The sequence below is a fragment of the Telopea speciosissima genome, chromosome 6 (genome assembly GCF_018873765.1).
Source record: "Telopea speciosissima isolate NSW1024214 ecotype Mountain lineage chromosome 6, Tspe_v1, whole genome shotgun sequence".
Taxonomy (NCBI): Eukaryota; Viridiplantae; Streptophyta; class Magnoliopsida; order Proteales; family Proteaceae; genus Telopea; species Telopea speciosissima.
The window spans coordinates 53,670,094-53,695,452 of NC_057921.1; the positions used below are offsets into that span (position 1 = coordinate 53,670,094).

Consider the following 25,359-nt stretch of genomic DNA (forward strand, 5'->3'; position numbering starts at 1 on the left):
CACTGTTAGCCATATCAAAGAAGATTAAACTTGAAAGCTGAAACTCTACCTGCAATGGGTATACACGAGAATAATTTTATAGCAACCCTAGGGTGAAAAGCCCATTGTCATGGCCTGCCATCAAAGGCCCACAGGCCTAGCTCACCAGCCCATGGACTTGGGCCATTGGGCTAAGAAAGGCATAGTATCTAGAATTTTCTATCAAAATGCACAAGTCTTAATACTTGTAGAGAAGCCTCTAGAAAACTCAATTACAAAGCCAAAAGATACGTATATATGGGAAAATTAAAAAGAATTGTTGGAAACAAATCTTTGGAATATAATAACCTTTGGAAAAGAACCATTAGAGTACAGCTATTGGAATGGGAGAGAAAAGTGGTCATGAGCAATAAATGTTTATATCATACCAACATCATCATTCTTCCCAGCTTGAAGAACTCATCCTCAAGTTCAAGATGCCAACCGTACATATATATATATGTATTGGGCTAACAACTTAAACAACTCTTTTTCTGGACTATATATAATATAATATATACGTATTTTGACTTGTAGAAGAGTTAGTGAATGATTTATAATACCTTTGTACTCTTGCTATGCCATTCCCCAATGTGAGTTTGAGATACTCTTGTGAGGGGTGAGTCCCACACGTGGGTGAATGAACCCCTAAAAGACCATTGAGTTAAATGGTCCTCTCTAACCCTTATTATCTTATACTTGATTCCTTATTTTTGCAATAGAACTCTTCTGTAATTTCTATTTTACTTTTAAGTTGCATCCACATCTAATCTAATCTAATTAAAAAAGTATCTATTGTTACTTTTGTGTGTGTGAGAGAGAGAGAGAGAGAATCTTTCTTTCCACATTGAGTTCATTTACATCTCTAGATTGAACAGAACAGTAACAGATTTCTGGTACATGAATCCACTTTCTTTGCTGAGTAATTTACATTTCTAGACTGAAGAAAAATAGTAAGAATTTTCCACAAGAAAAGGGGACGAGAATATTGGTGAGGGTATTCATTTTCTCTCATTGGGACTAATTTACATTTCAAAAAAATTTGTTACAGGAGCAACAAAAAATTATGGGAGCATGGTACTATAATACATGCATCTGCTGTGAGCATCTCTTCAGCTTTCCTGATTGGTGGAAATCCTTCTGAGAGATGCAAAATATACCAGATTGCTCATCAACCTTTTCAATCAAAAGTTTCAGAAGAGGAACATTCGAAACAGTTTTGCACGACCCTACCATGATCAACTTCTTCTGCAAAAGGACCAAACCAACCAAATATTACTTGGAAGCTCTACTTGTGCTTAAGAGGGAATTCATCAATTTTGCCCATACTTCTCTAGTCCAATAGAAATCTACTTGAGAAGCTTAAGATGTCTATACAGGTGTTGGAAGTTGAATTAGTGAATCATTTAAGTCTTATTACCATTTATGAGCACATAAAAAGATTCCCAATGTTCCCAATCACAGGAAGTTGGTTGGCTAACTGTACCCATTTCTTGACTAAGTTAATAAGGTCACAAGCGACTAGACCAACACCTGTTTGTGAGCTGCATGATAGGCCAACTGAGTTGCCGGCCAGCTCAGGGGAGACCCTAGAGCATGTTGTATGTACTCAAATAGGTGGTAGAGAAATTTTAAGCATTTTTCTAACAATATATGAATTTCGTTCTAAGCATGTGTACTTATATTTAAAAAAGAACGAAAACCTATGACATTTTCATCTTGCATAGATTGTAAAAGCATTATGAAGACATGATGAGCTGTCTACCTTTGCACGTGTCAGGGAAACATTTATCCTCTGCCAATCTCCAAGTAGTGAAGACTTGCAAGCCCTTGGGTTATCACTAGATCTTACGAAAGATACAAGTATGCAGTCCTTATCCCTGCCCTGTTCATTTGATACAAAATGCATATAACAAATCACAGAAAGCTTAAGTTGATGCAATATTCAATCTCAGATCATTCAAATACTTCATTTATTATAATAAAAAGGTGCCAACTTAATTTTCCAGTCACTGATACCATTTAAAATTTAAAACAGGAATACAAATTTTGTGATTAATCAGAAGAATTCAACTCAGTTCAAATAAGGGGATAACTACAAAGCAAAACTCTTTTGACAATAATATGGCATGCAAAATTTCTTACATGTTTATTATGGGAAAATGCACATAGTGAGAAGGCTAAACATGAGCAAGTTGAAGAATGTTGAAAACCTGGCTAGTTCTTAAAGGAGAGAAAAGAAGGGCAAGCAACATCAAAAAATATGTAACATATATAACCTGATATTTATCAATGGTATGTATCTCCACAGAGGTTGCACATACAACACGCCGGATGAGATTTGCCTGTGAGTTGTAGGGGGTAATAATGCCAATGTCTTCTTCAGCAATACCTTTGTTCACTAATTCATCAGTGATCTATAGACAATAACAAAGTTTGCATTACAGGATAAGTTTAAATACTAGCATCTCCAACACCACAATGATGAACAACAAATTTAGTAAGCTCGGAGAATCCAGTTTAAGACCAGTAGAAAATGAAGAAACATTGCAGTTAAAAATTATTGGCAGGAATTAATCACAAGGACCATACCTCTGCAACAATGTAAGCCTCTTTAGGGTTGTTTACGGTCTTTTGGTCCTTTGCCTCCAAAGCAGGCAACATATCTATGATGCAAAGACAGATTCATGAAGGGGCTCAAAATATATACTGAGAATCTTGATTGGATCCTAAAGAAATAATTAAGAAATTTTGGAACCTGTATTAATAAATATAACCGGTTTGTTTGGATCCAAGACCTGCACAAATTTACAATAGAAGTTAAGACAAATTCAATAGTCATAAAAAAGTATTTAAGATATCAATCTTGCATTCACATTTAGTTGTTATGTATTTATTTCTCTTAGTGACTGTAGTATTTCACCCGTAAGGGGACAATAGGATATTCTAGGGAAACAATAGCTCTATTCCAAAGTTGAGCACCATGATTAATGAGCCTTTTCAGGGGACCTGGCTCCTGTTCAGCGGTGGCGGGAGCTGGACGGTCCAGCGCTTGGGAACCACCCCAAAAACAGGGGGGGTCATTTCACATGTGGGGCCCAGGTGGGACCCACCTGTGAAATGACCACACCACCCCTGTTTTTGCCATCATTTAGCGGGGCTGGACGCTCCAGCTCCCGCCACGGCTGGACAGAACCTTTTCTCTTTTCAAGGCTAACTTAGTGGTACAATCTGGGGTGTATCTGCAGCCACTGTCATACATGACTTGTGAGAGATCAATGCCTCCTCTCCTGCTGCTCTCAAAATATCAAAGTTCTAATGGCCTCCCCTCCATAGGGTTCCTTCCAGAAAGCTCAATTTTGAGGAAGCACATCACAGAACCAATAGAGATCAAACATTGGAGCGAATTTTAGAGAAAGGCAATTATTAAGGTGTTTTTAGGTCCCAAAAGGGAAGGGCACTCCACCATAACTAAGAGCAAAGCTCTCATTTTTGGGTATCAAGTAGCCTCTACTGTTAAGAGCTAAAGTGTGAGGGTAGAGGGTGGATACTTTCATTGGCAATGGTTAGCTCTATAGTTTGTTCAAAACATGTTTTAAACACCATTTTATTGCTCGTCCCTTTTTTGGCTGTTTTCTGAATTGATCTCAATGATACGTTAAAAAACAGCAAAAGTTTTAAACATGTTTGCCGTTTTTTTGAGAGAATAAAATGGCACTTTTAAAAACTAAATTATTTTTATATATGCTTGGCCCAAACCTCAAATACTAACATTTAATTAATAAGACATGAGTTGTTCCCACAATTTATGTGTATATTGTCGTTTATTGATTTAGTATTTTTCAAATTTAAATGTTTAAAACCTGTACCATCCATTTTTGTTTTTGTCCCGTTCTCAAAATATTTGACCTTTTTCACCGTCCCGTTTGAATTTTGAGCTGTTTTAAACGTACAGTACCTAACAAAGTTTTTTTTCCCGTTCCCATTTTAACTAACTATGGTCAGCTCTCATCCACTCATGGCAATCTTGGGCACCATCTTACCTTGCTATTGAAGCCATTGACCATTTTTTCATATCAATGCCATGACCAATGAATGCCTTGGCAGATGAGTTAACTAAACAAGAGATGCTTAAGGATTGTAACGGGTACATGTTTTTAAAAGGATGCTTCAGAGCCCTAAGGCTTGTCCTCCTTGTACCGTTGCTGGTTGTTATTAAAAAAAAAATTTAATTATTCATTAAAAAGCAATATGATATGTTATATCCATCTCGTATTACCTTTTTTAATCTCACTACTATTTGATATTGAATCCTTGCATCTCATCAAGAAAAATAATAAATAACATTTTAACTTGGTAATGCTTCTAAAAATATTGTGACTAATCAAATAATCATTGTTATATATATGGTAAATGTTGATGCCACAACATACATCATCAGTCATTATCATTTAATATATATATATATAATATGTTATCAGTCAATATCATTACAGCGGGAATTATAATGGTACAGTAATTGTTTCATTTAAAAGTTCACGATTAGCATTACTAAAATTAGACACATGCCATAAATAGCTGATAATTGATATTATAACAAAAGAATAACATTCAAGGTCCATTGCTGCCAACCCCATTAACATCAATTTAAACCATGTTTTTCTTACATGGTTAATATTTAGATCATTTTATTTACTAACCCAGCAAACAAACCAATCTGAAAATGTTTTTTATGTAAGGTTCTCACTCATTTGTCATACAAAAGCTTTATATTCCACTAAGACTACATCTGTATAAGTTGCAGAGACTTCACAGACTGTAGAATTGCATGAAAGAAACATAATTTCAAACAAAAAAAAAGCACTCTGCAAACTGTTCAGCTTACCTCCTTCAGCCATGGTATACTGGGCTTTGCACATAGAAACTGGAGTTTTGCATTTGCTATTTTGGGGGAACCACAGCGTAATCTGTTCCCATATATTAAGGCATTTGAGAGTTCCATGATGCCAGCATTCATTCGATACTTCATGTATTAAAATTCATGTCCTGTCAGTTTTTACATAATTATAACAAAATTTCAAGCATAATAATCTGGTTTAATCATGAATTACCTGGCATTGTAATGCTGAAATTGCTTGAGGATGTGCTTCTGAGAGTCTGCAGAACAAACTTATTCCCATCCCATTCTCCCGAGCCTCTGTGCTCTATAAATAACAGAATAAAACAGATAAATTACAGATAAGTCAATTAAGTGAAGAAGCTTTGAGCATTAACTACATCAATTTATACCTGGACGAGTGGAGGTAACTGGTAATGATCTCCAACAAGCACGAATACTGAAGCAAACATCAAGGGCCCCAAGGATACCTGAATAGAAGAATCCAATCATTACATATGCCAAATATAGAGCATGTAAAAGGATCTTTTTAGAAGTTCAAACAGATTGACGTATACTAAAAATACACATCACATTGAATGCAGTACAAGAAATCAAAGTAAATTTTAACCCAATACCATTCTCTACAAGCTGGATAAAGAAACCATACTATCTTGCGGGTTACTATATTGTCAACAATGTTTTTTTTTAATGAGGAATTGCATCAAGTGAAAGTCAGCAATGTAATCCACTCATTAAAAATTTTGATATGATGTGATGAAGAAGTCTACAGTTATTTGAGATTCATATTTCCATAAACTAAAAACTAATAAGCCAAAATAAATGCAGTTCATGCATAGCTTCATATGAAAGTTTGCAAGATAAAACTGATGATTTCCAACAGGAAAAATAAAATCAGGTAGAATAATGGCAGCTGAAAGTCAATACTATTATTAATTTATTATGGTAACTAGTCAACCATCAAAACTGAAAGAGTAATGCCTTGATCACTACATTGAAGATGAAATGATGTACAATCACTTGCTTACTTAAATTATTGCACTATAGGAATCCCATTAAACAAGTACAAGAGAGAGAGAGGAGGGAGGTCAAGGAGGGATTTTGACCAAAAATGATAAATAAGATAAGAAATTATAGGGGGTGCATTTGATAAAATATCCATATAATCATAAAATGCAAAATGTACAGCAGGCCAGTCACTAGTTTCCTTTCAAACATAGAACAGACCTACATGCCATCTTCATCATGTCCACCGGTTGAGAATTAACCCCCACCCCAACACGCATATAAAGAAAATCCTCAACCATTAAGAAGTTTTCCCAACTTTGCTACTAGTCAGACTCTTATGAGCTCTACCATAGAAATTGTGTTTACCATCTTGGAACTTGACGGACACAATGTAGCCATCTGAGATTATTTATATGACGAATACATTAAACATGATTCCATTCTCAGTAAAAGTAAGATTTGGCATTCCTTGGACGATAATCAAGTCCTAGAATTCTAGTTTCTCAAAGTTGCCAAACTGAAGTAATCTACAATATCAAACAGGGGTAATCAACTAGCAGGTTGATATAGGTAAACCAATTTGCGATTAATAAGAAGAATACACATACAGGCAGTGTAATCTGTCCAGCTTCATCCATTATGCAAACATCAAACCTCCTGTTGGCAAGCAGGGGATGAGTTATCCCCAAACAAGTTACTGCAACAATGTTGACCTGGTCTAATCTTAGCTTAATTTCTTCAACACTGCATGTGCCCGTCGCTATCAGACAAAATTAAGATAAAACCATGTTAAACAGGATCCAAATCAGGGAAAGTGGTGAGGAAACAATTGCCAAAAATGGGGTTATCTGTCGACCTGAAAAACAGTGGCCACGAACTTCCTCATGCACAGCTTCATATCTTCCAATACGTACAAAATCTATGCCCTGCAACAGTCACAATCAGGTAAATTAGAAAAGATATCCCACATTTTGGAAGATAAAAAGACAATTTGGTCAGACATAAAAAGAATGTCAAGATGAAGACGGATTTGCATTGTATTTTATGTATGTAACAATACCTTTCACTAAATGCCAGCAACCACAGAGAAACAAAGAGAGAAGAAGGTGAGACTGCTGAGAATAGCACACAGGCTCAATGAACACAGCAGCCCCCCTACTGATTGTATTTATACTAAGAAGAAGAACTACAACTTAGAGAACTAGGAATCCCAACTTAGAGAACAAGTAGGAATCCCAATAACAAAAGAAAAACTACTCTAGATACTTAGCTATGTAAGAAGAGAAGTCTTAGTCTAATTCGGAAAACAACACAATAAAGACACCAAACCACGATAGGGACACCCCCCCTATGTAGCATATTCCAAATATACCCCTTGGTACATTATAGCATCCTGCTAACACTCCCCCTCAAGCTGGAGCATACAAGTCACCCATGCTAGCTTGGAATAGACTTTCCTGAATGCAGGGCAAAACAGAGGTTTGGTAAAAGCATCACCCAGTTGATTTGCAAAAGAGACAAATGGAGTAACAATCAGCTAGTTTTATGATGGCATTCCGTACAAAGTGATAGTCACCTTCAATGTGCATAGTTCTTTCATGCAACATTGGATTATTAGCAATATAGATAGTTGCCTAGTTATCACAAAACACATTCATCGGTGACGTGACTGGAAACCCCAACTCTTGAAGTAATGACTTCAACCACATCAATTCGGTTGTAGTGTGAACCATAGCTCGATACTCAACCTCAACACTGGATCTAGCCACAATTGTCTGCTTTTTTACTTCTCAAGGTAACCAAATTGGCACCAACGAATGTGCAATACCATGTGATAAACCGCCTATCACCAGCTGATCCAGCCCAACCAGCATAAGAAAATCCTACCAGATCAATAGTCTAATGAGGACGATGAGTGAGTCCTTTACTTGGAGCTCTCTTTAAATATCTCAGAATACGACAAGCTGCCTCCCACTGAACCTTCTGAGGCAATTGCATAAATTGACTAATAACGCTAACAGCAAAAGAAATATCCGGTCGTGTCACAATAAGGTAAATAAATTTCCTGACAAGTCTTCTATACCGTTTATCTTCAAATTCCTCATTGCTAGAAGTTTCCAATTTCTAATGTGGATCCATGGGAGTATCAACCGGTTTGGATGCAAGCATACCAGTTTCAGTTAAGAAGTCTAGCACATACTTCCGTTGTGATAGATTAATTCCTTTCTTACTCCTTGGTACTTCAATACCAAGAAAACTGAGAGGACCTAAATCCTTCATCTGAAAATGTTGATGAAGATAGGACTTTACTTTTACAATACTTGAAGCATCATTCCCAGAAATAATAATATCATCCACTTAAACAACAATAACAACCACTTTCAAGGCATGGCGCCGGACAATTTGTGGTTAGATAGCATAGGAAAAAACTACAACGAGTAACACTAGAGCTGAATTTGTTAAACCAAGCTCTAGCTGACTGTTTCAACCCGTTAATAGCCTTGTGTAGCTTGTATACACGGGCAGAATTCTCCCTCTAAGAAACAACCCAAAAGGTTGCTCCATATAAACCTCATCCTGTAAATCACCATAAAGAAATGCATTTTTTATGTCCATTTGATATAAAGTCCAGTCCAAATTTCACTGCGAAAGATATAAGAACGTGAACAGAATTCAAACGAGCAACAGGAGAAAAGGTTTCGAAGTAATCGACACCAAAAGTCTGAGTGTACCCCTTTGCAACTAACCGAGCCTTGAGGTGCTCAACGGATCCATTAAGATTGTACTTAATTGTGTAGACCCAACGACAACACACAAAATCCTTACTTGGGGACAATTCTACAAAAGTCCATGATTGGCGAGCCAAAAGAGCATCCATGTCCATTTCCATAGTCACTTTCCACCTCGGATGAAAAAAAGCTTCCTAATGATTCTTGGGAATAGAGTTAGTAGACAATGAAAACAAAATTATTCATAAACGATGGGCGATGAGAAAGAGACATATAACTGTCTAAGCAGTCAAAAAAATTTTAGCACAAGAGCGAATACCTTTGTGAAGAGCAACGGGGAGATCTGTAGGACAGTTGGAACAGGATCATACTGTATGGACGGTGGAACAGGAGCAGGAGCTGAAGTAGAAGGCACAATCTTCTTACGACGTTGATATACTGGCAAAGGAAGAGCATGCAATGGAGGAGCAGCACCAAATAGTACAATAGCAAGAATAGAAGGGCAACTATCAGTAGAAACAAGAGATGAGACAAGCAAAGAATAAAAAGGAGTACTTTCAAAGAAGGTGACATCAGCACTAAGAAATTGCAAATAAGTTACAGGGTCAAAACACTTGTAACCCTTCTAAGTGTGAGAATAACTAAGAAATTTCACTTCCGCCTGGGGAGACAATTTATTGATATGAGGTTGTAAAATATGAACAGAACACACACAAACAAATACTTGGGGAGGGAAAGTAAACAGAGACACGATAGGATATAAAAGAGAATAAGGTACTTGGTTATCGAGGACAAAAGATGGCATCCGGTTGATCAAATAACAGGCAGTAAGGACAGCATCACACCAATATTGTTTAGGTGCATTCATATGAATCATAATGGAGCAAGATATTTCTAGCAAGTGTGCTTTTACGTTCAGCCACCCCATTCTGTTGGGGGGTATACGAAACAGCTCGTTTGATGGAGCATAACATTATCTAAACACAACTTAGAAATTTCACACTGAATATACTCAAGGACATTATTAGATCTGAAAATCTTAATGGAAGCAAATTGAGTCTTTATTTCTTGATAAAAATTCTTAAAAACATTAAGAAATTCGGAACGATCTTTCAACAAATATACGCAAGTCAATCAGGAATAATCATCCACAAAAGTAACAAAGTAAGAGAACCCCAACCTATTACTGACACAACAAGGACCCCAAATATCAGATGTTTAACAAAAATAAAGACCGACTCTTAGTGTGAAACCCGCAAAAAAAAAAAAAAAAAAATTGAACTTTTGGAACCCGAGTGATTTCAGATTTTGGTTCAATATTTCCCATGCTAACCTCAAGCTATGGGCAACATCACATCTTTTTCCTGTGCTTGGCATGCTGGTTTGATGGCCTGCGAAACCTCTCTCTGTCTTAGGCCGAATCCCAGGTAAGAATCCCATTTTATATGTATATATGTTGTATTTTTAATTAATTAGTGTATTAGGGGCAGAATAGTAATTTTAACCTTATGGGACCCCGCACCAAAGCTACCTGTGTCTGGTCTACTGGCCGGACAGGCTGCAGGACCTCCCCCTTAATTAAACTCAATGTAAGTATAATTTAAAATATATTTATAAAACGTTTTGTACGACCAAATAGGGTTAGAAGAGTATTTTAGTAAAATTGTCACTGTGGGACCCAGTTCCCCAGTGGGGAATGTTGTTCCAGACAGTTACCCGTGTTCGGATGACCTTTAATGTCGGCAGGCATCAAGTTATGGATAGAATAGACCAATAAATACAAATTCAGGTTTATAAACTATTTTAGAAATTAGTTTAAATCTAATTTCTGTCTAAAAGACAAATTTACCCCTTAGTGCTTAAGTTTCTATAAATATAACCCTCTTTACACTATTCATTATTCACCAACAAAGAGAAGAGGAACTAGAATCGTTCCAGCCTTGGAGAATAAGAAAGAAAGAAGAAAAAGAGAAGAAGAAGAAGGGAAATGAGAAGCATACCTTGGAAATTCATCTTAGACTTGAGTTGGAAGCTTAGAGACCTCCATTAGAGACCTTGGAGCATAAAGGCAAAGCTGCCATCGTCCCTTCTTGCTGCTGATTTCAGGTAAGCTCTGAGAATCCCTGCTGTTTCCATCTCCTCCTCCTCTAAATTTGATCTAATTTCAGCCTAGACTATGCCTAAATAGATTTCTGCCATTAAAGCTTTTAATCCAAGCTTAAACAGTGGAAGTTCCACCTAATTTCTTACTGTTTAGTGCTGTTTAGGTTCAGCTATGCCTGAATCTTCATGGTTGTACCTCTAATCAGCCCAGTTGCTGTTTCTAATGGCAAACCATAAACCCTAAGTCAACTAATTTATGTTTAAATTATGAAATCCCTAAATTAGGAAGCCAAATATGAAATTGGAACCCAAGATAGATTGACCCACCTTGAATTAATGTTAAAACTCCTAATTTGGGCCATGCATGCAAAGATCTGGCCAATTGAAGCAAAACCCCCAAATTCGGATACTGACCCGGATGCTGTTGCAGGCCCAAGGGCGGTTGACCGGCTCCCTGGAAGTCTGCATCCGGCTCCCCCATTTTTGTGCCCTTATGACCTAGACCCCTTGGGACTTGACCTTGGACCATCCCAAAACCTATTGCATGGTGTTTGGTATGTTGTTTAGGGTTGTTTCTACTGTTTCTAGTCGGTTTGTTGGATTGTTGGTGGGTAACTGACCTAGGATTCCTTCTATAACTAATCTATAATTGTATTGTCTCATATTTAGGACTATCTTGGTCTGTTCTTGCCTGCCTATTGGAGTTTATTCACCTAGGCTAGCTACAACTACAGGTAAGGGGATCTTGACCTTAATTTCTGTGTGTTTATCATCTTAATTTCTATGTTGTGCTGATTGTCATACCATGCATCATTATAACTGTATCTGAGACATATAGTTTCCTAGCTTGTTTTTAATGCATTAGAATGCACTGTGAACTAGGCTGCATATGAGCATGTTGCATTGCATTGCACTGATATATTATTTATGTGAAACTATTGATGATGGAAATCAGTACTCTATAACTCAATCCATGATTGTAACATCATAATTAGATTGCACTGGGTTAGGTTGTTATTTATAACCCAGTACTACGCCCACTAACAGGGGAAAGGTGTTGGACGACCCATGAGTGCGTAGAAGGGACATGCCGGGGTGCCATCTTCTGTCCCATATTAACGTGTCCGCTCCGCTGTGGGAATAAACAGACAAGGTTGGTCATTGAGGGTTTGTCGGGTCCGCTGCCTGGTGTCATGCCGATCTGGCAGGTCCTCACCGTAGTAGAATGGTTTCGCTCGGGTGACCAACGTCTGGAGCTGCCTTGTGCCATGCTTTCCTGGCGGGTTCTCTTCGAGGCTAGCATCTACTTCTCGTAGTACTTAAACCTCATGAGACTTAGAACTATGCTAGGAGCATACTAGTTAGGACATGCATCATGATTTACTGTGTATGTGTGCTTCCCCTCCCCCTTATTGGGCTCAGTGGAGAGCTCACCCCTGTGGATATTCTTATTTTTCAGGTGATTTAATTACTTTTAATGTTGGCTTTGCGGCGCTGGAGTTTGAAATGCACGATACTTCGTGCGCACGTGATGATTGCGCAACCTCCTGATCTTGGCCTGATAGTCCAGGCTACCTCCCCACTCTTTTATGCTTTATAAATGCTTTATATAGTTATAGTATAGTTTCTTGTATACTTTTACTCTGTGCTACCTTTGAGAACTGTATAGTTGTATCACAAGCCTTATCATTTATATAAATGAAATATCATTTAGACTTCTCTTACTAATGATGTTATCTCTATTAATTAAATTGTTTCCGCTGCCTCTGATTACTGTATCTGTCAGCAATGATTGTGAATAGGGTACTGCACTTGTGATCCTTAGGGATTGGCTAGATGTCAGAGACATCCCGCCACACTTGGCCCTTAATAACCTGGCCGGGGTGTGACACTTAGAATCACTATGGGGAGGAAACGACGATCGATGATGTTTGCTAAGTTCACACACTTCACACTCAAGAGGAGAGATGGACTTGCAACTTGAAACCATCAACTGAAGCTTAGACAAGGATAGATGACCCAAACGAAATGTCACTGAAGAGGAGAGGGTCCACTAGTAGATGTAGTAGCTGCAGTAGAAGGTCCAGTGCCATCCAAATAATATACTCACAAATTAAAGACTCAGTGGTAATTTGGAAACATAAAGAACAAATGATAAGGTCATGGACGCAATAGGGGATACCGTTCCATGACCAACAATATGAGTAAAGGAACCATCAGCAAGAATTACAAGAGCTGAATGTGGAATAGAAGATAAGGAAGTATATAGGTTAGACTTACCCGTCATGTGGGAAGATGCTCCAGAATCAATAATCCAAGGGGTGGTAGTAAGGAAGGCTGACTTTCTTGTATGTGCTAAAGTAGTAGTGGAAATAGAAGCAAATGCTCAAGTAGTTGGAGCCATTTTAGTAGCCGATTAATAATCATCATGAGAGATAGATGTAGATCTGTGGCAGATTCTCCAAAAGAAGATGTAAGTATGGTGTCACTGGTGATCATTCGCTCAATAGTACTATCAGTACTGGCTGAATTGGCTAACTCATTTACCCAGTTGTGTCGACCATGTTTGGCCCAACATGTGTCAACAGTATGATTTGGCTTGTTGCAGAAGGTACAATATCGAGAAGACCTATCAAATTGTTGTCCACTAGAACCATGACCATTACATCCACAACCACGACCTCTCCATTTACCATAGCTTCTACTAGGAAAGGAATTACCTCGTCCTCTGTTAACAATAAAGGCTAAACCTTCCTGAAGAGTGGGGGAAAGATCAACTTTGGGTGCAGTTACCAAACGTTGAAGACGAAAGAATGTTTCATTCAATGAAGGTACCTTCTCACCAAGAAGGAGCTGACTTTTGACAGCCTGGTAGTCAGGATGGAGACCAGCTAGAAATTTTGCAACATGGAACTCAGCTTGTTGAAGCTTTGGTTGCTCCAGATCAGTAGTACGTGGTTGATGGATCTGGAGTTCCTCTATAATGCCCTTATAGCTGTTGAAATATTCAGTGAGGGACTTATCCCCTTGCTTGAAGTTGAACACCTTCTCATAAAGATCATAGGTTTGGGATATATTCTTGTCTTGCTTGAAATTGAACATCTTCTCACTGATAATATAAATGTGAATACTGTCAACTGGAGCCTTGGGATCAGCCATCATACAAATTGGCAATATAGGAATCAAGGGCAGCATGTAAAACGGCAACCAATTGTAGTAATAACTCAAGTAGGGAGTAAGAATATTGATCTGAGAGACCAACAGTAATTCGCAGCAGTAAGTTCCCTCAAACCGAAATACCAACCCAGAATTGTAGAAATTGTAATAGCAGGATGTAATCACCACAAAAGTATGTGAAATTTGGATCGAAGTCCCCTCTAGTGATGTGGAAAATAATCCAAAAAGGATGGAATGATCAGGTATATTCTACAAGATTCTTTTATGGAAGTTCCGATCTTTGATTGATCCAGCAGTGATATTGCCACCAGTGGGTTATGGCTATGATTATTCACTGTTTGTGGCTATTATAGTTGTGGTTTTATATTGACTCAACATTTTCCCTTCCCACGAACCTGCTGTTAATCTGTCATGCGCTGCTACTGATATTGATCTGTTCTTATTATATTGTTGCTGATATTGCTGCTGATTTCTCCTGCAGTGGTGCTTAACTGCTGCTGATAATTTTGCATGATATTGTCCGGCCATTGTTGGTTTTCTTGGTTATTTATTGTACTTCCCGTGTTATTTGTCCATGTGTAGTGCTACACGTGAGGGGAAGAATAGTGATGCTGGGAATTATCAAGACCACTCCTAACATGTTGGTGTCTACTTATTGAACATTATCTTCTTATCGAAGATTATTTTCCTATGTCTCCTTATAGGAGATTATTTGCCCGTCTCCTTATTGGAGGTTATTTGTTTCTCTTCTTATTGAAGATTTGTTATTTGTCTTCTTATTGAAGATATGTTATTGTGGATTTCTTCTCGCTGGAGTTCTTTCTGTTGAAGATTTCCTTCTACCTGGAGTTCTTTCTGTTGAAGATTACTCCCTATTGCTTGTCTGAAGATCTTCTAGATTTCAGATTTCTAGCCAACAGCAATGATTTATTCATCTTCTGTAGCTGCTATTTCCTGGGATTTTATTGTTTCTGTTGCTGCTACTGTTATCTAGCCTGCAGATGATATTTTCTACCACTTATATTGTTTTCTGGATTTCTTCTTCACGAAAAAATTTCTTCGTTGCTGCTGCATGTGGCTGATATGTTTACATGGCGCTGCGACTGGAAGAAGTTTTTCTCCTGTGGTTCTGTTGTTTGGTGTCCACTGGCTTCTACAACGGTTGTGTCAGTTCAAGTTTGGCACTTACGATTATTTCTGTTCTAATTGTTCCAATAGCCTTGCCCTCCAATCAGCTCTATTCAAGTTCATATTTGATACAAGGACTAAGCTATGCATGTCTTTCCTCACCACTTCTTCAAAGGACATTTTAGGCCTGCCTCTGGCTCTTTTAGTTCCTTCAATCTGAATCAAATCACACCTCCATACTGGAGCATCCAAAGGCCTCCATTGAACATGGCCATGCCACCTCAAACAACTTTCTCGTAATTTCTCATGTATCGGAGCTACTCCCAAATCAGCCCTAAAATATGATCTATACATACACACACACACATACATATGCTCCACCTTGATGGAGAGTGTTAAAGTTGTTAGGTGTTAGCTATGGTCCTTGTTTATTACTAGTGGTTTTTATTTATTAGTTATAGTTATTGTTTTTTTGTCATTGTCCATTGTCTATTCTTCGTAAGAGCTTATGTGTAATAACATAAGTTAGAGTTGTCTGCAACTTGTAGTTATTGATTCTTATTATTATAAATATATCACTAACCCACAGTAGGAGGATCTAACAAGTCTACCGTCAGAGTTGTCTGCAACTTGTAGTTATTCTCTCTCTCTCTCTTTCTTCTTCTACACGATCTTGGTTCTTAAGCTCTGATTCTATAACATTTTTAAAAAAATTTACATTAATTCTCTACCCACTTTCAAGAAGTCTAATAGTTCTGACAAGTAATATGAATCAAATTTTTAATATTTGAGGAAAGGGTGTGATTTCACGAGTCGACTACTAGAACTTGGAAGGGCCAGACTTATAAATGAAATTCCCTCAGCCATTAGCCATGCTGATCAACTCTAGGTCGACTTGGGGATACTAGTCATGATGATTTAGAAAATCATCTCCCTTTCAGAGTGTGCACTGTTAATCATGGTTGCAGATAAAAAAGAAATAAGTTTAGATGAATGCTGAACATGCTATCATCATTAGAATATATTACAAAATACATTTGAATCAGAGACAACCTGAGCTTTCAATTTGATAAGTAAATTATCAACAGCCGAGTTTGTGTATGATGTGAGCAAAATGGATGCACCTCTCATCAGCAATGCCTTCACAGCATGCACCATAGTGGAAGTCTTGCCAGTTCCAGGCATTCCTAGAATTAGAGCATAATCCTTTGCTGTAAGTATCTGCAGATAATATTGTCTGGTAAGTGACACTACTTGTTTGAGAAACATAATATGTCAACAACCAGATACTAAATACAAATAACTAATTGACATGCAAAACAGAAAACAAATGGGACACCATGAAAACACAGCATAAAGAGCTGAACAGATAAGTACCTTTTGGATGGCTTTGCGCTGGTCCTTGTTTAGATTCTTCTCTGACCGGACATAAGATATTGCTGGATCTTGGCTGAATATACCTGCACTGTCAAACCTGGGTGCCTGGAAAAGTCAAAAGGTATTAGTGACTTATAGTGACACCAAGCAGAGCATTGAGCAAATTGCCTTTTTGTAAAATATTCACCTCAATATCAACTATCATCTTTCTAAGACGAGAAGCTTCGGCACTTTGAACAAACAGTTGTATAAGGTTGAATCTTCATCAACACAAGCAAGAACGAGACAGAAAGTTAGCATCCAATTTTTTTTCCCCTTCCCCACAGTGAAGCATCCTAGCTACAACAGTTTTCTCAGAATATTGAAGGCTGCAGGGAAGGAAAAACCTCATAATTGCAAAAGAGGTGGTAAATTCATCCTTGTCAATCCGCCACACCTCCTGAAGGAGATCTCCCATCTCTAAAGAAGATTTGTTCCCCGGAAGACGTAAGCGTCGAGGAAAGGATACCTACGAGAATTTTTGTAAAGGAAAAAAAAACACATGACATCTAAGAATGTTTACTAATGTAATATTACATAGTAATGATGAAGCATTAATTACAAATATTCCCTGCTAATTACGGCATGAAACTATATTGAGCAGCTGACCGGTATTAAAAATTAGGGAAAAGACTGGGCACACCACGCCCATGTGCCGCAAGCTAGCGGGCGCTGTGTCTATCTTTCACTCCCCCCTTTGAAATGACCCCCCTGCCCCTCCTGTATGATGCCCCATTCCGCATTGGTGCGGCCCACTAGCTTACCACACACGGGTGGTGTGCCTATCCTCTCTTCTTAAAAGTTATCAAAATGGTACACATAATAAACAAAAAGAATAGAAATCACAACATGGAGAGTATAGTTCTTACAGAAACATGAAAGCGACTGATGTCAGTTATAACTCCATTGGCAACTGCGACATGGCCAGCTTCTGTGCTGAGTATCTAGACACAAAAAGGATAAGAACATACAAAGCAAGAAATAAGACTTAATTACATGCAGCAGCTCATGAAATTTTAAGTACATATGTATAGATGAATGTTAGCATGGGAAATCAAGGACATATGAGAGTTTACAAAATATTATATTTAGCACACATCTGTAAAAAGATTTCAAAAGATCATTCAAAACAGGTCCGTCAATATATAAGTAATATGCATCTTGAACAGTAGCAAACATAACATCTTAAAAGGGGTTTCCAACATCATATGGCACAGTACCTCACAAGTTCCTGTCAGACACGATCTATAGAATATAAATCACAAAGAATCAATTACAAACACCGGTAACATGGCAAAACATAGATAGACACGAGTGGATTCATGTGATTGAGTAGTTAATCAAGTTTCAACCCTAAATGAGCTAGGGAAGTGAGTCAAAAAAAACCACTGAAGTTTAGAAAAACTATAAGATTGGTATTTTGTCATCTAAGCTGCAGTTTTATAATTTTTTTGTCACTCTGCAGTCTGCACTCACTTTTTAATCACTTCCCTTACTTTTTAAGGATGAAACTTGGCCAGTGAAATAGTGTTGTGTCCTCTATCACATGGACCCACCCACATCTGTCCACATGATAGGTGTCACCGCTAAATTAAAAAATGTTAAAGAGAGAGAGAAGAGTTTATACCACATGGTCCCCACTTCTTAGTGTGCAATCCAGGTTTTTTATTGGAGAAGAGACAGCATTTAGAATCTGCCCATTATCTGTTTCTTGGTCACAATTAGGCAAATCTTGACGTACAAACCGGTAGAGATATCTGCCATCTTTGGGACAATTAGTGGGGAAGAGCTTGTCTGAAGCATCAAGAATAACAGAAGATAGGCCACTGGAGTGTTCACTCCTAAGACCAAGTGAACGCCAGATCTTTCTATTTGCAGCCTGAAGTAGTCAAAGTACAATGAGTACAAAGAATTAAGTGATGGTTGATTGGGTATTAGTACCCTAAAAACTTAGTGTGAAAGTGACCTGCATCTCTTTGGCTTCTAAGTCAATCAACCGATCCCATTTTTTAAGGAAACCAAAATGAGTACCACTTAAGTGTTTGACATGTGTGTCAAAGACATCACCCAATCCACTGCTCTCTGTGTTGCCACCATGTGCCTGATCATGGTAGGGAGAATTAGTCCAAGGATCCAATATTCAATAGAAGTATTTGTTACACTGCAGTTCAGCCTAATCGTTAAAGAGCATCCCAGTGCACAGGGTCTGGGAGGGGCCAATGTATGCAGTCTTACCCCCTGTTTCACAGGAGAGGCTGTTTCCAAGTTTTGAACCCGCAACCAACATGTTGCAATAGCACAACTTTAACCATTGCGCCAAGGCTCACCCACTAGTTCAGCCTAATCGTTGATAAGGATAAAATTTTACCTTATGATAAATGGTACAAGCACTAAGGTGGCGACAACTCTTGCACATATTTGGATTCTGCAAGTGAAGATGCAACATAAAATCAAATAGCAAGCCTGCTAATTAATATGTAGAAAATAGAAGATCAATAGCTCAGCAATGCAAACCTGTAACATTGGAGGCAATTGCTGTGTTGTTGATGCCTTTAGGATATCTTTTGTAAGTTCATTACGGCGCATGATTAGCCCTACCAAGTCAGATCTTCGAACTAAAACTCCCTAGACCAAATAATATGGAAATATTGTTAAATGGTTAATTCACGTACATGCAGAATCAATAATAACTGCAATGGAACTATGAAACTTACCTGTGTCTGATCTGTATGGAGATAATAAAGAAGGCCAGAATCAATATGTTCCAAGTATCTGAAAAAAGAAGGAACAAGTAGAAAGTGAACAAAAAGACTTCACCTTCATTATATATCCTCAAAGTAAGATATAACGCACAAATTGAGGGAACAAAGGTTTAATTAGACATACCTTTCCGACATTAGGAGAGTGTATAGGATCACCTGGGCACAATGTTCCATAGCAGACTGTACAAGAGATAAATATGAATTACATTACCATCATGAAAATGAAAAGTGGAAATTACATTAATGACTGAAAAAAAGAGTTACATCCAAATCTCATCCATTTTTTCATTTTCAACATGTTCTGTTGTGGATGTAAAGTTACCTGGCCAGTGGTTCCTTTACCGGTTTTAAACTCCAAAGGCATTATTTTCTCCTCGGCCCCACTGGTCTCCGAATCTATTTTAACTCGAACAGAAGCATCAATCATTCCTTTCAAACCATATCTTGGGGCCCATGCCATCTCCTCAATATCTATTATCTACATTTTGAAATAAACCTCTCAAAAGCCTGATACATTGAGTCTGCATATAAGCAAATGAACAGTTGGAAGAATTGAATCTATTCTATAACCTAACAGTAATAATAATAACTATTATTATTATTATTATTATATAGGAAAAGAGAATGCTACCTGGTCGTGTGCGGCGCGCAGTCCCTACCCCCAGACACAGGACTGCACAAAATGACTGCCACACCCCCAGGGATCTCCTCCTTTTCATGGGAGCACGGTGGTCATTTCGCGCTGCCCTGTGTCTGGGCGCAGGGGCCGCACATGACCAGGTAGCGTTCTTTCTCCCTAGTATATATATTATTAATATTATTATTATTATTATTACTATCATGATTATGATTATGATTATAATTATTATTATTATTATTATTATTAAGAGAGGTAGGAGGACAAGAGGGGCATCTGCATGAATGGGTGTAAAGAATAAATAGATAATCATAAAATTCTAGAATAGGGATGCAAATTTGTGCCACTTGTTTAGGAAGTGTACAAAACAATCTAGAAGCAGATATATGTAAATAATCTAAAGAGGGAGTTTTTTATGGTCAAATCTGTAATTCAACTTTAAGTGCGGGTACGTTCAATAGTTTTTTTCCTAATTGTGGGATGTTACTGATATATTTCTTATGCAAGTCAACAATTTTGGTTTTTGGAGCAAACCACATCCGTGCTTGAATGCATAATGCACTCAAGTAAATAAGCATATTTGTAAAAAAAAATGGGCACATCACGTAAACATGAAGATGCATGAAATTAAACTCAAAACTTTGCCTATGCACCTGAACAAGACCAAATGAACACCATACCTCACTTATGGTGACCTTTTTTTCTCCACCATTGGATCCAAAAGCAACAGTAGGAAGTCCTGTTTTCTGTCAATGATCTTGACAAAACCATTAGCATGAGGAATAAGAAGAAAGTAGGCAGCAGGGGAGAAAGGAGGGAGGGGAAAGGGAGAAATGTTCATAGCATAAAGGAGGGTAGATGGTTACTACTTTTTTTAGACTTGGCCAACTGTAAACAATGATTTATTTGAATCAGAGCAACAGCTGGACTAAATTGATGCATATTATGTCATTGAAAAAAATTAACAGCCTCAGTTAACCACTAGTGTAGTACCTCTGAATGCCTAAAGGATATGAGCCAATTCATTATTCTTGGAATTGCCTCAATCAGTATTATAAGCATATCCTTCTCCTTTACTGCACAATCCACATAAGAGATGTTAAGACCATTAGGGGGAGGGGAATCTAGGGATGTTTTAATACTATTTCATCTGAAAAAAAAAAACAAAAGTAGAACACTTAATAGGAATAAAGCAAGGATAAACTATTGAATACATACTTCAAAGGGTGTGCAATTTAATTAATCCTATAACATCTAGAACAAAAAGGGGGGAAATGAGATCTTAAATTATCCTTTACAGATATCCACCTCCACATGCATACAAGCTCTCAACATTTTTCTGGAGCACTATTCTGGCATATTCCTCTAAAAAACCTTTCGTGGGAAGCTCCTTAAGAAGTCCAGCCTACAGAAGGAAAGAATTTATACATGAAAAGCAGGTGCATGTCATGCCAAATTTAGTTTGCAGCAACTATAATCTTGTATTTTGAGAAATATTAGGCTTCTTGAGATCATAAAACCTGAAAAATCTGATGAAGCAAGGTTCCAATCAACGCAGCAGTTGAATGCTCACTACATTTTAGCCTCTCATCCAACACAGTTCTCCTGGGGCAGCTGAAACTAGCAGCAACCTATAGCTTTGAATTTGTTAGCATCCATCACAGGAAAGGACAGACAACATTTAGTTCTCAAAGCACCTTAGAAGTACTTATTGCATTTATGAATTTAATATTATGAAAACCAGTATAGTGTTCATGAATGAAGTTTTAGCAAGGAATTCAGAGCAAGAGATAATAATTACCCGCGTGCCAGATACCAATATATCTGGAACAACAATGACAAGATTATTGTCATGGTCCACAACACATTTTCCTTGTTCATCAAATTCTCCAATCACATGTATGGTATCACCAGGTCCAATGATGCTGTTAAACCTAAAAGTCAAGGAACACTGGTTAAAAATCAAATTTAGAGGACCAAACCATTTACCCAATAAAACAATCAATCAGGGTAAATAGAAATACTGGATAAAAATATTTAAGACCCCAGTGTATTTAGGTTGGGAAAAAATAGGAAGCAGAACTATCAGTCTTGTATAACTACTTTAAGTTCAAGAAGAAGAAACATTTAGGATGGACTATTTACCAGCTCAATGAGCCTGGATGTGTTTATTAATACCAGACTCTATAATATGAGACAGGTGAAGTGATAGTTTTATCTGTGAAATCAGCAGGCTTTCATTATTCTTTTAACTGGCCAGTAACACAGACCAGCTCAATTAGCCTGGATGTGTTTATTAATACCAGACTCTATAATATGAGACAGGTGAAGTGATAGTTTTATCTGTGAAATCAGCTGGCTTTCATTATTCTTTTAACTGGCCAGCTATAAGTACGTTTTTTGTAGTGTAAGGCTGTAAGCCCTGGTAACACAGACACAGCACAGTTGCTGTGTCTGACTCAAATAGAGTGTTTGCTGGACACCTGCCATCAAAATTATATAGGGTTTATTGGAGAGAGTTGTCATGGTATCAACATCTGACACAAATGCAATATCCAACATGGCAATATTTAGAAAATAAGCTTCTCTGTTATTTAAACCATCACCCTTTTTCATCCTACTTTTTTATCAAAATATCCAATGGTAAGATGAAAAGAGTGAAGTTGAATTGGTTGATAAAATATCATCCAATTGTAAAGCAAGGAACTATATAACCAAGATACTAATCAATAATTTAATTAATTGAAATTTTCAGTTTCAGCAGTAGATGAGGTATCAATTCAGAACAGTTTCTTTTTCTTTTTTCTTTTACCAAGGGGAAGAGGGTTCTTAGGACACCCTAATTGAAAAACCAAAACATATCGTCATACCACTTAGCAAAAATTTTGATTTTATACAAAAAATAAAAAAGAAAAGATGATAATGACAAAATCAACATGTGATAAGCTCAAGAGGACCAACCATAGAAATCCAAGTGCTTACCACTCATCATGCAAATGCAAAGTCTGCTCCTCCCCACATTGCTCATTCAATAGACGAATAACCTAATTAAAAAAAAAAACATTAGACATTTAATACGTTATGGGTAGTCTACAAAGAGAAGAGAAATGATTTCAGGATTGAAGTCCAAGAAGAACCTTAAAAGGGGACAGATCACTGGATGAATCACCAGTTTTATGCTTCTCATAAACCTACAGTAGGGACATGAAAAAATAGCATCAATCTCTTGGAAGATCTCATCAATCACCCCTAATAAAAAAAATAAGAGAATGGAATAAAAGGCAAACCTCCAACACAAGCAAATTATGTTCAGAGGATCTCCTATTAAACCTCTGTGGCGGAAACTTAGCCAGTGTCTTTGGTGCAGTATCAGCTTCCACAGAAATCGTATTATTTTTGTCTCCTTGACTTATTGATAAATTCGCCTCCAGGTCATTAGTTACTGATTCTTCAACTGCAATAACATCTTCCACTTGGTCTAAGAGTTCAAGCAATGCCTACAAATATGAGAAACAATAAGATAGTTAGATGAAATGCCAGAACAAATTTATGCGATACAATCTTTTGACTTGCACATTGTCAATAAGGTGTAATAATAATACAAAACCTATAAGAAAAGGCTAAACAAATAAAGTGGCCCTTAAAATATCAAAATATACACACACAAACAAGCAAGGAGAAAAGCTTAAAGTTGCATTTAGGAACCTTTCTGTGTTGCCGTAAACCTGGCTGATCGCCTGTTTCTTTAGACATGCTGCCATTAACAGGCTGCATTTCAATACAAATAAAAATGATTTAGAGTACTATCCATCCAGGCAATTTGGCAAGCATAGAAATAGAATAGTACTTCAATTACATCATCTGGGCCATATGACATCGATGGGGGAGTCCGGAAAGGACTGAACGGACTCTGACGATGTTTAACTGCACCAGTGTTATTCCGATCACTGGAGGTTACACAGCTACCCTGGAACTCCACTGCCTGTTCTGGCTCAAGAGCTCTTGGAAAAATCTTTTTTGAGACTATCACGGATCTTTCAGGGGCTTTTGGTGCTGGTGAAGAAAGCCAAGTCTCGAGCTTTCCCACTGAACCAGGAGGACTCTGTACCACCACCAATGTGATCAAATGTTTACCAATACTGCAATCAAAGATTAGCCATACAGAAAGATAATGCAAGTAAAACCCACCTGTTTCTGCGAGCATTTGTGAAAATTCAAAGAATTCAGCTTTGAAGCATCAGCCAAAGCTCTCATCATCTCAGGCAAATGCTTGGAGACAGCTTGAAGCCGCTCATTCACCGGAGAGATCTTCCACGTGATCTCATCACCTCCATCATCCTGACTCTGCTTTATCAACTATTACAACAACACCACAGAAAAAAAATTAATAAACGAACTATAAAATCCTAAATGCCGAAACAGATTAAAATTCTCAAGAAAGTTGAGGAAAATAACAACTAACCATTCCAGGTGAGAATTTAAAGCGTTTGAATGGAACTGACTTGGAGACATGTGGAGGCGAGACCTCGATTGGATTTTCTTCATTTCCGAATTCAACAAAGGTTGCGGCGGGGATTGCCGTGAGACTCGAGGGAGGTGTACTCTGAGAAGGGTTTTTGGGAACGGATGTTTGTAGAGGTTGGGGAGTTTTGGCATTTTGAGAGGCTGATAGAGCAACATTTTGAGTGTGGCGATCGAAGAAATGTTGGATTCCGAACTTGGAAGGTTGGGATTGCTGGTGGTTTTGGTTTGATTTCTTTGATGATGAAGATGAACCATATTTCTTCCTTGGAGCCATGGATGCTTTTTTTAGGATTTACTCAGACCTGATGGTTTTCTCCATAGACAGAGAGAGAGAGAGAGAGAATATCATATTTTGTACAGTTCCTTCACTGCTTTCCTTTCCCGCCCAAACAAATGAATCCAAAACTAATAAAGAGGGAAGACAGAAAAATACTAATAAAGTATCACTAGTGATGCATGTTTATTTTTGCCCTAGGAGATATTTTTAAAGGGTAAAATCGTAATATTATAATAATCACATTATTGTTTAAATTACACCACTTATGCAAATACACAAATACACAAATACACTCTAAAAATATCATGGGTAAATTACACGTCACTCCCTGATTTTTAAACAAAACTCATATCACCCCTTGTTTTTGAAAATACTCAAATCACCCCTGCATCATGCATCAGACCCCAATATGACAAATTTATCCAAATTTGTCATACCATTAGTTTTATGCTGGTAAGTGATGATGTCAACCAGTTAAATAAATGTAAATTCCTAAACTACCCTTGATTAGAGTTGATTTATGATTTTACCCTTGTATTGTAAATTTAACTCTAATGTTTTAGTACAAGGGTAAAACAATCCTTTCACACCAATAACTAATAGAATACTAACACCGTTACTGTATAAGGGGACGGATGAGTATTTTCAAAAACCAAGGGGTGATTTAAGTTTCATTTGAAAAT

At 37.5% G+C, this 25,359-nt stretch overlaps 1 protein-coding gene across 4 annotated transcripts; it reads right to left on the bottom strand.

The window, feature by feature from the left end:
• Window positions 1–1,062: 1,062 nt before the first annotated feature.
• LOC122666301 (DNA replication ATP-dependent helicase/nuclease JHS1) lies at window positions 1,063–24,798 on the bottom strand. Of its 4 annotated transcripts, XM_043862492.1 has the most exons (34): window positions 24,338–24,798; window positions 24,064–24,231; window positions 23,732–23,977; window positions 23,581–23,643; window positions 23,163–23,372; window positions 23,013–23,066; window positions 22,858–22,919; window positions 21,677–21,809; window positions 21,396–21,506; window positions 21,184–21,280; window positions 20,869–20,951; window positions 20,556–20,621; window positions 19,561–19,716; window positions 19,363–19,418; window positions 19,191–19,248; window positions 18,991–19,101; window positions 18,845–18,901; window positions 18,443–18,577; window positions 18,104–18,355; window positions 17,346–17,420; window positions 16,824–16,945; window positions 16,625–16,697; window positions 16,438–16,542; window positions 16,114–16,281; window positions 6,780–6,849; window positions 6,532–6,683; window positions 5,308–5,385; window positions 5,130–5,222; window positions 4,904–5,041; window positions 2,777–2,816; window positions 2,611–2,684; window positions 2,298–2,435; window positions 1,784–1,903; window positions 1,063–1,266 (listed from the first exon to the last, which is right to left on the bottom strand). In XM_043862492.1, exons 1-34 carry the CDS (start codon window positions 24,671–24,673, stop codon window positions 1,099–1,101), a joined length of 4,068 nt encoding a protein of 1,355 aa, XP_043718427.1. In that variant the 5' UTR covers window positions 24,674–24,798; the 3' UTR covers window positions 1,063–1,098. The 4 variants fall into 4 exon arrangements, with proteins under 4 accessions (XP_043718427.1, XP_043718428.1, XP_043718429.1 ...); XM_043862493.1 differs by lacking the exon at window positions 18,104–18,355; XM_043862494.1 differs by lacking the exons at window positions 23,581–23,643; window positions 23,732–23,977.
• Window positions 24,799–25,359: the final 561 nt, after the last annotated feature.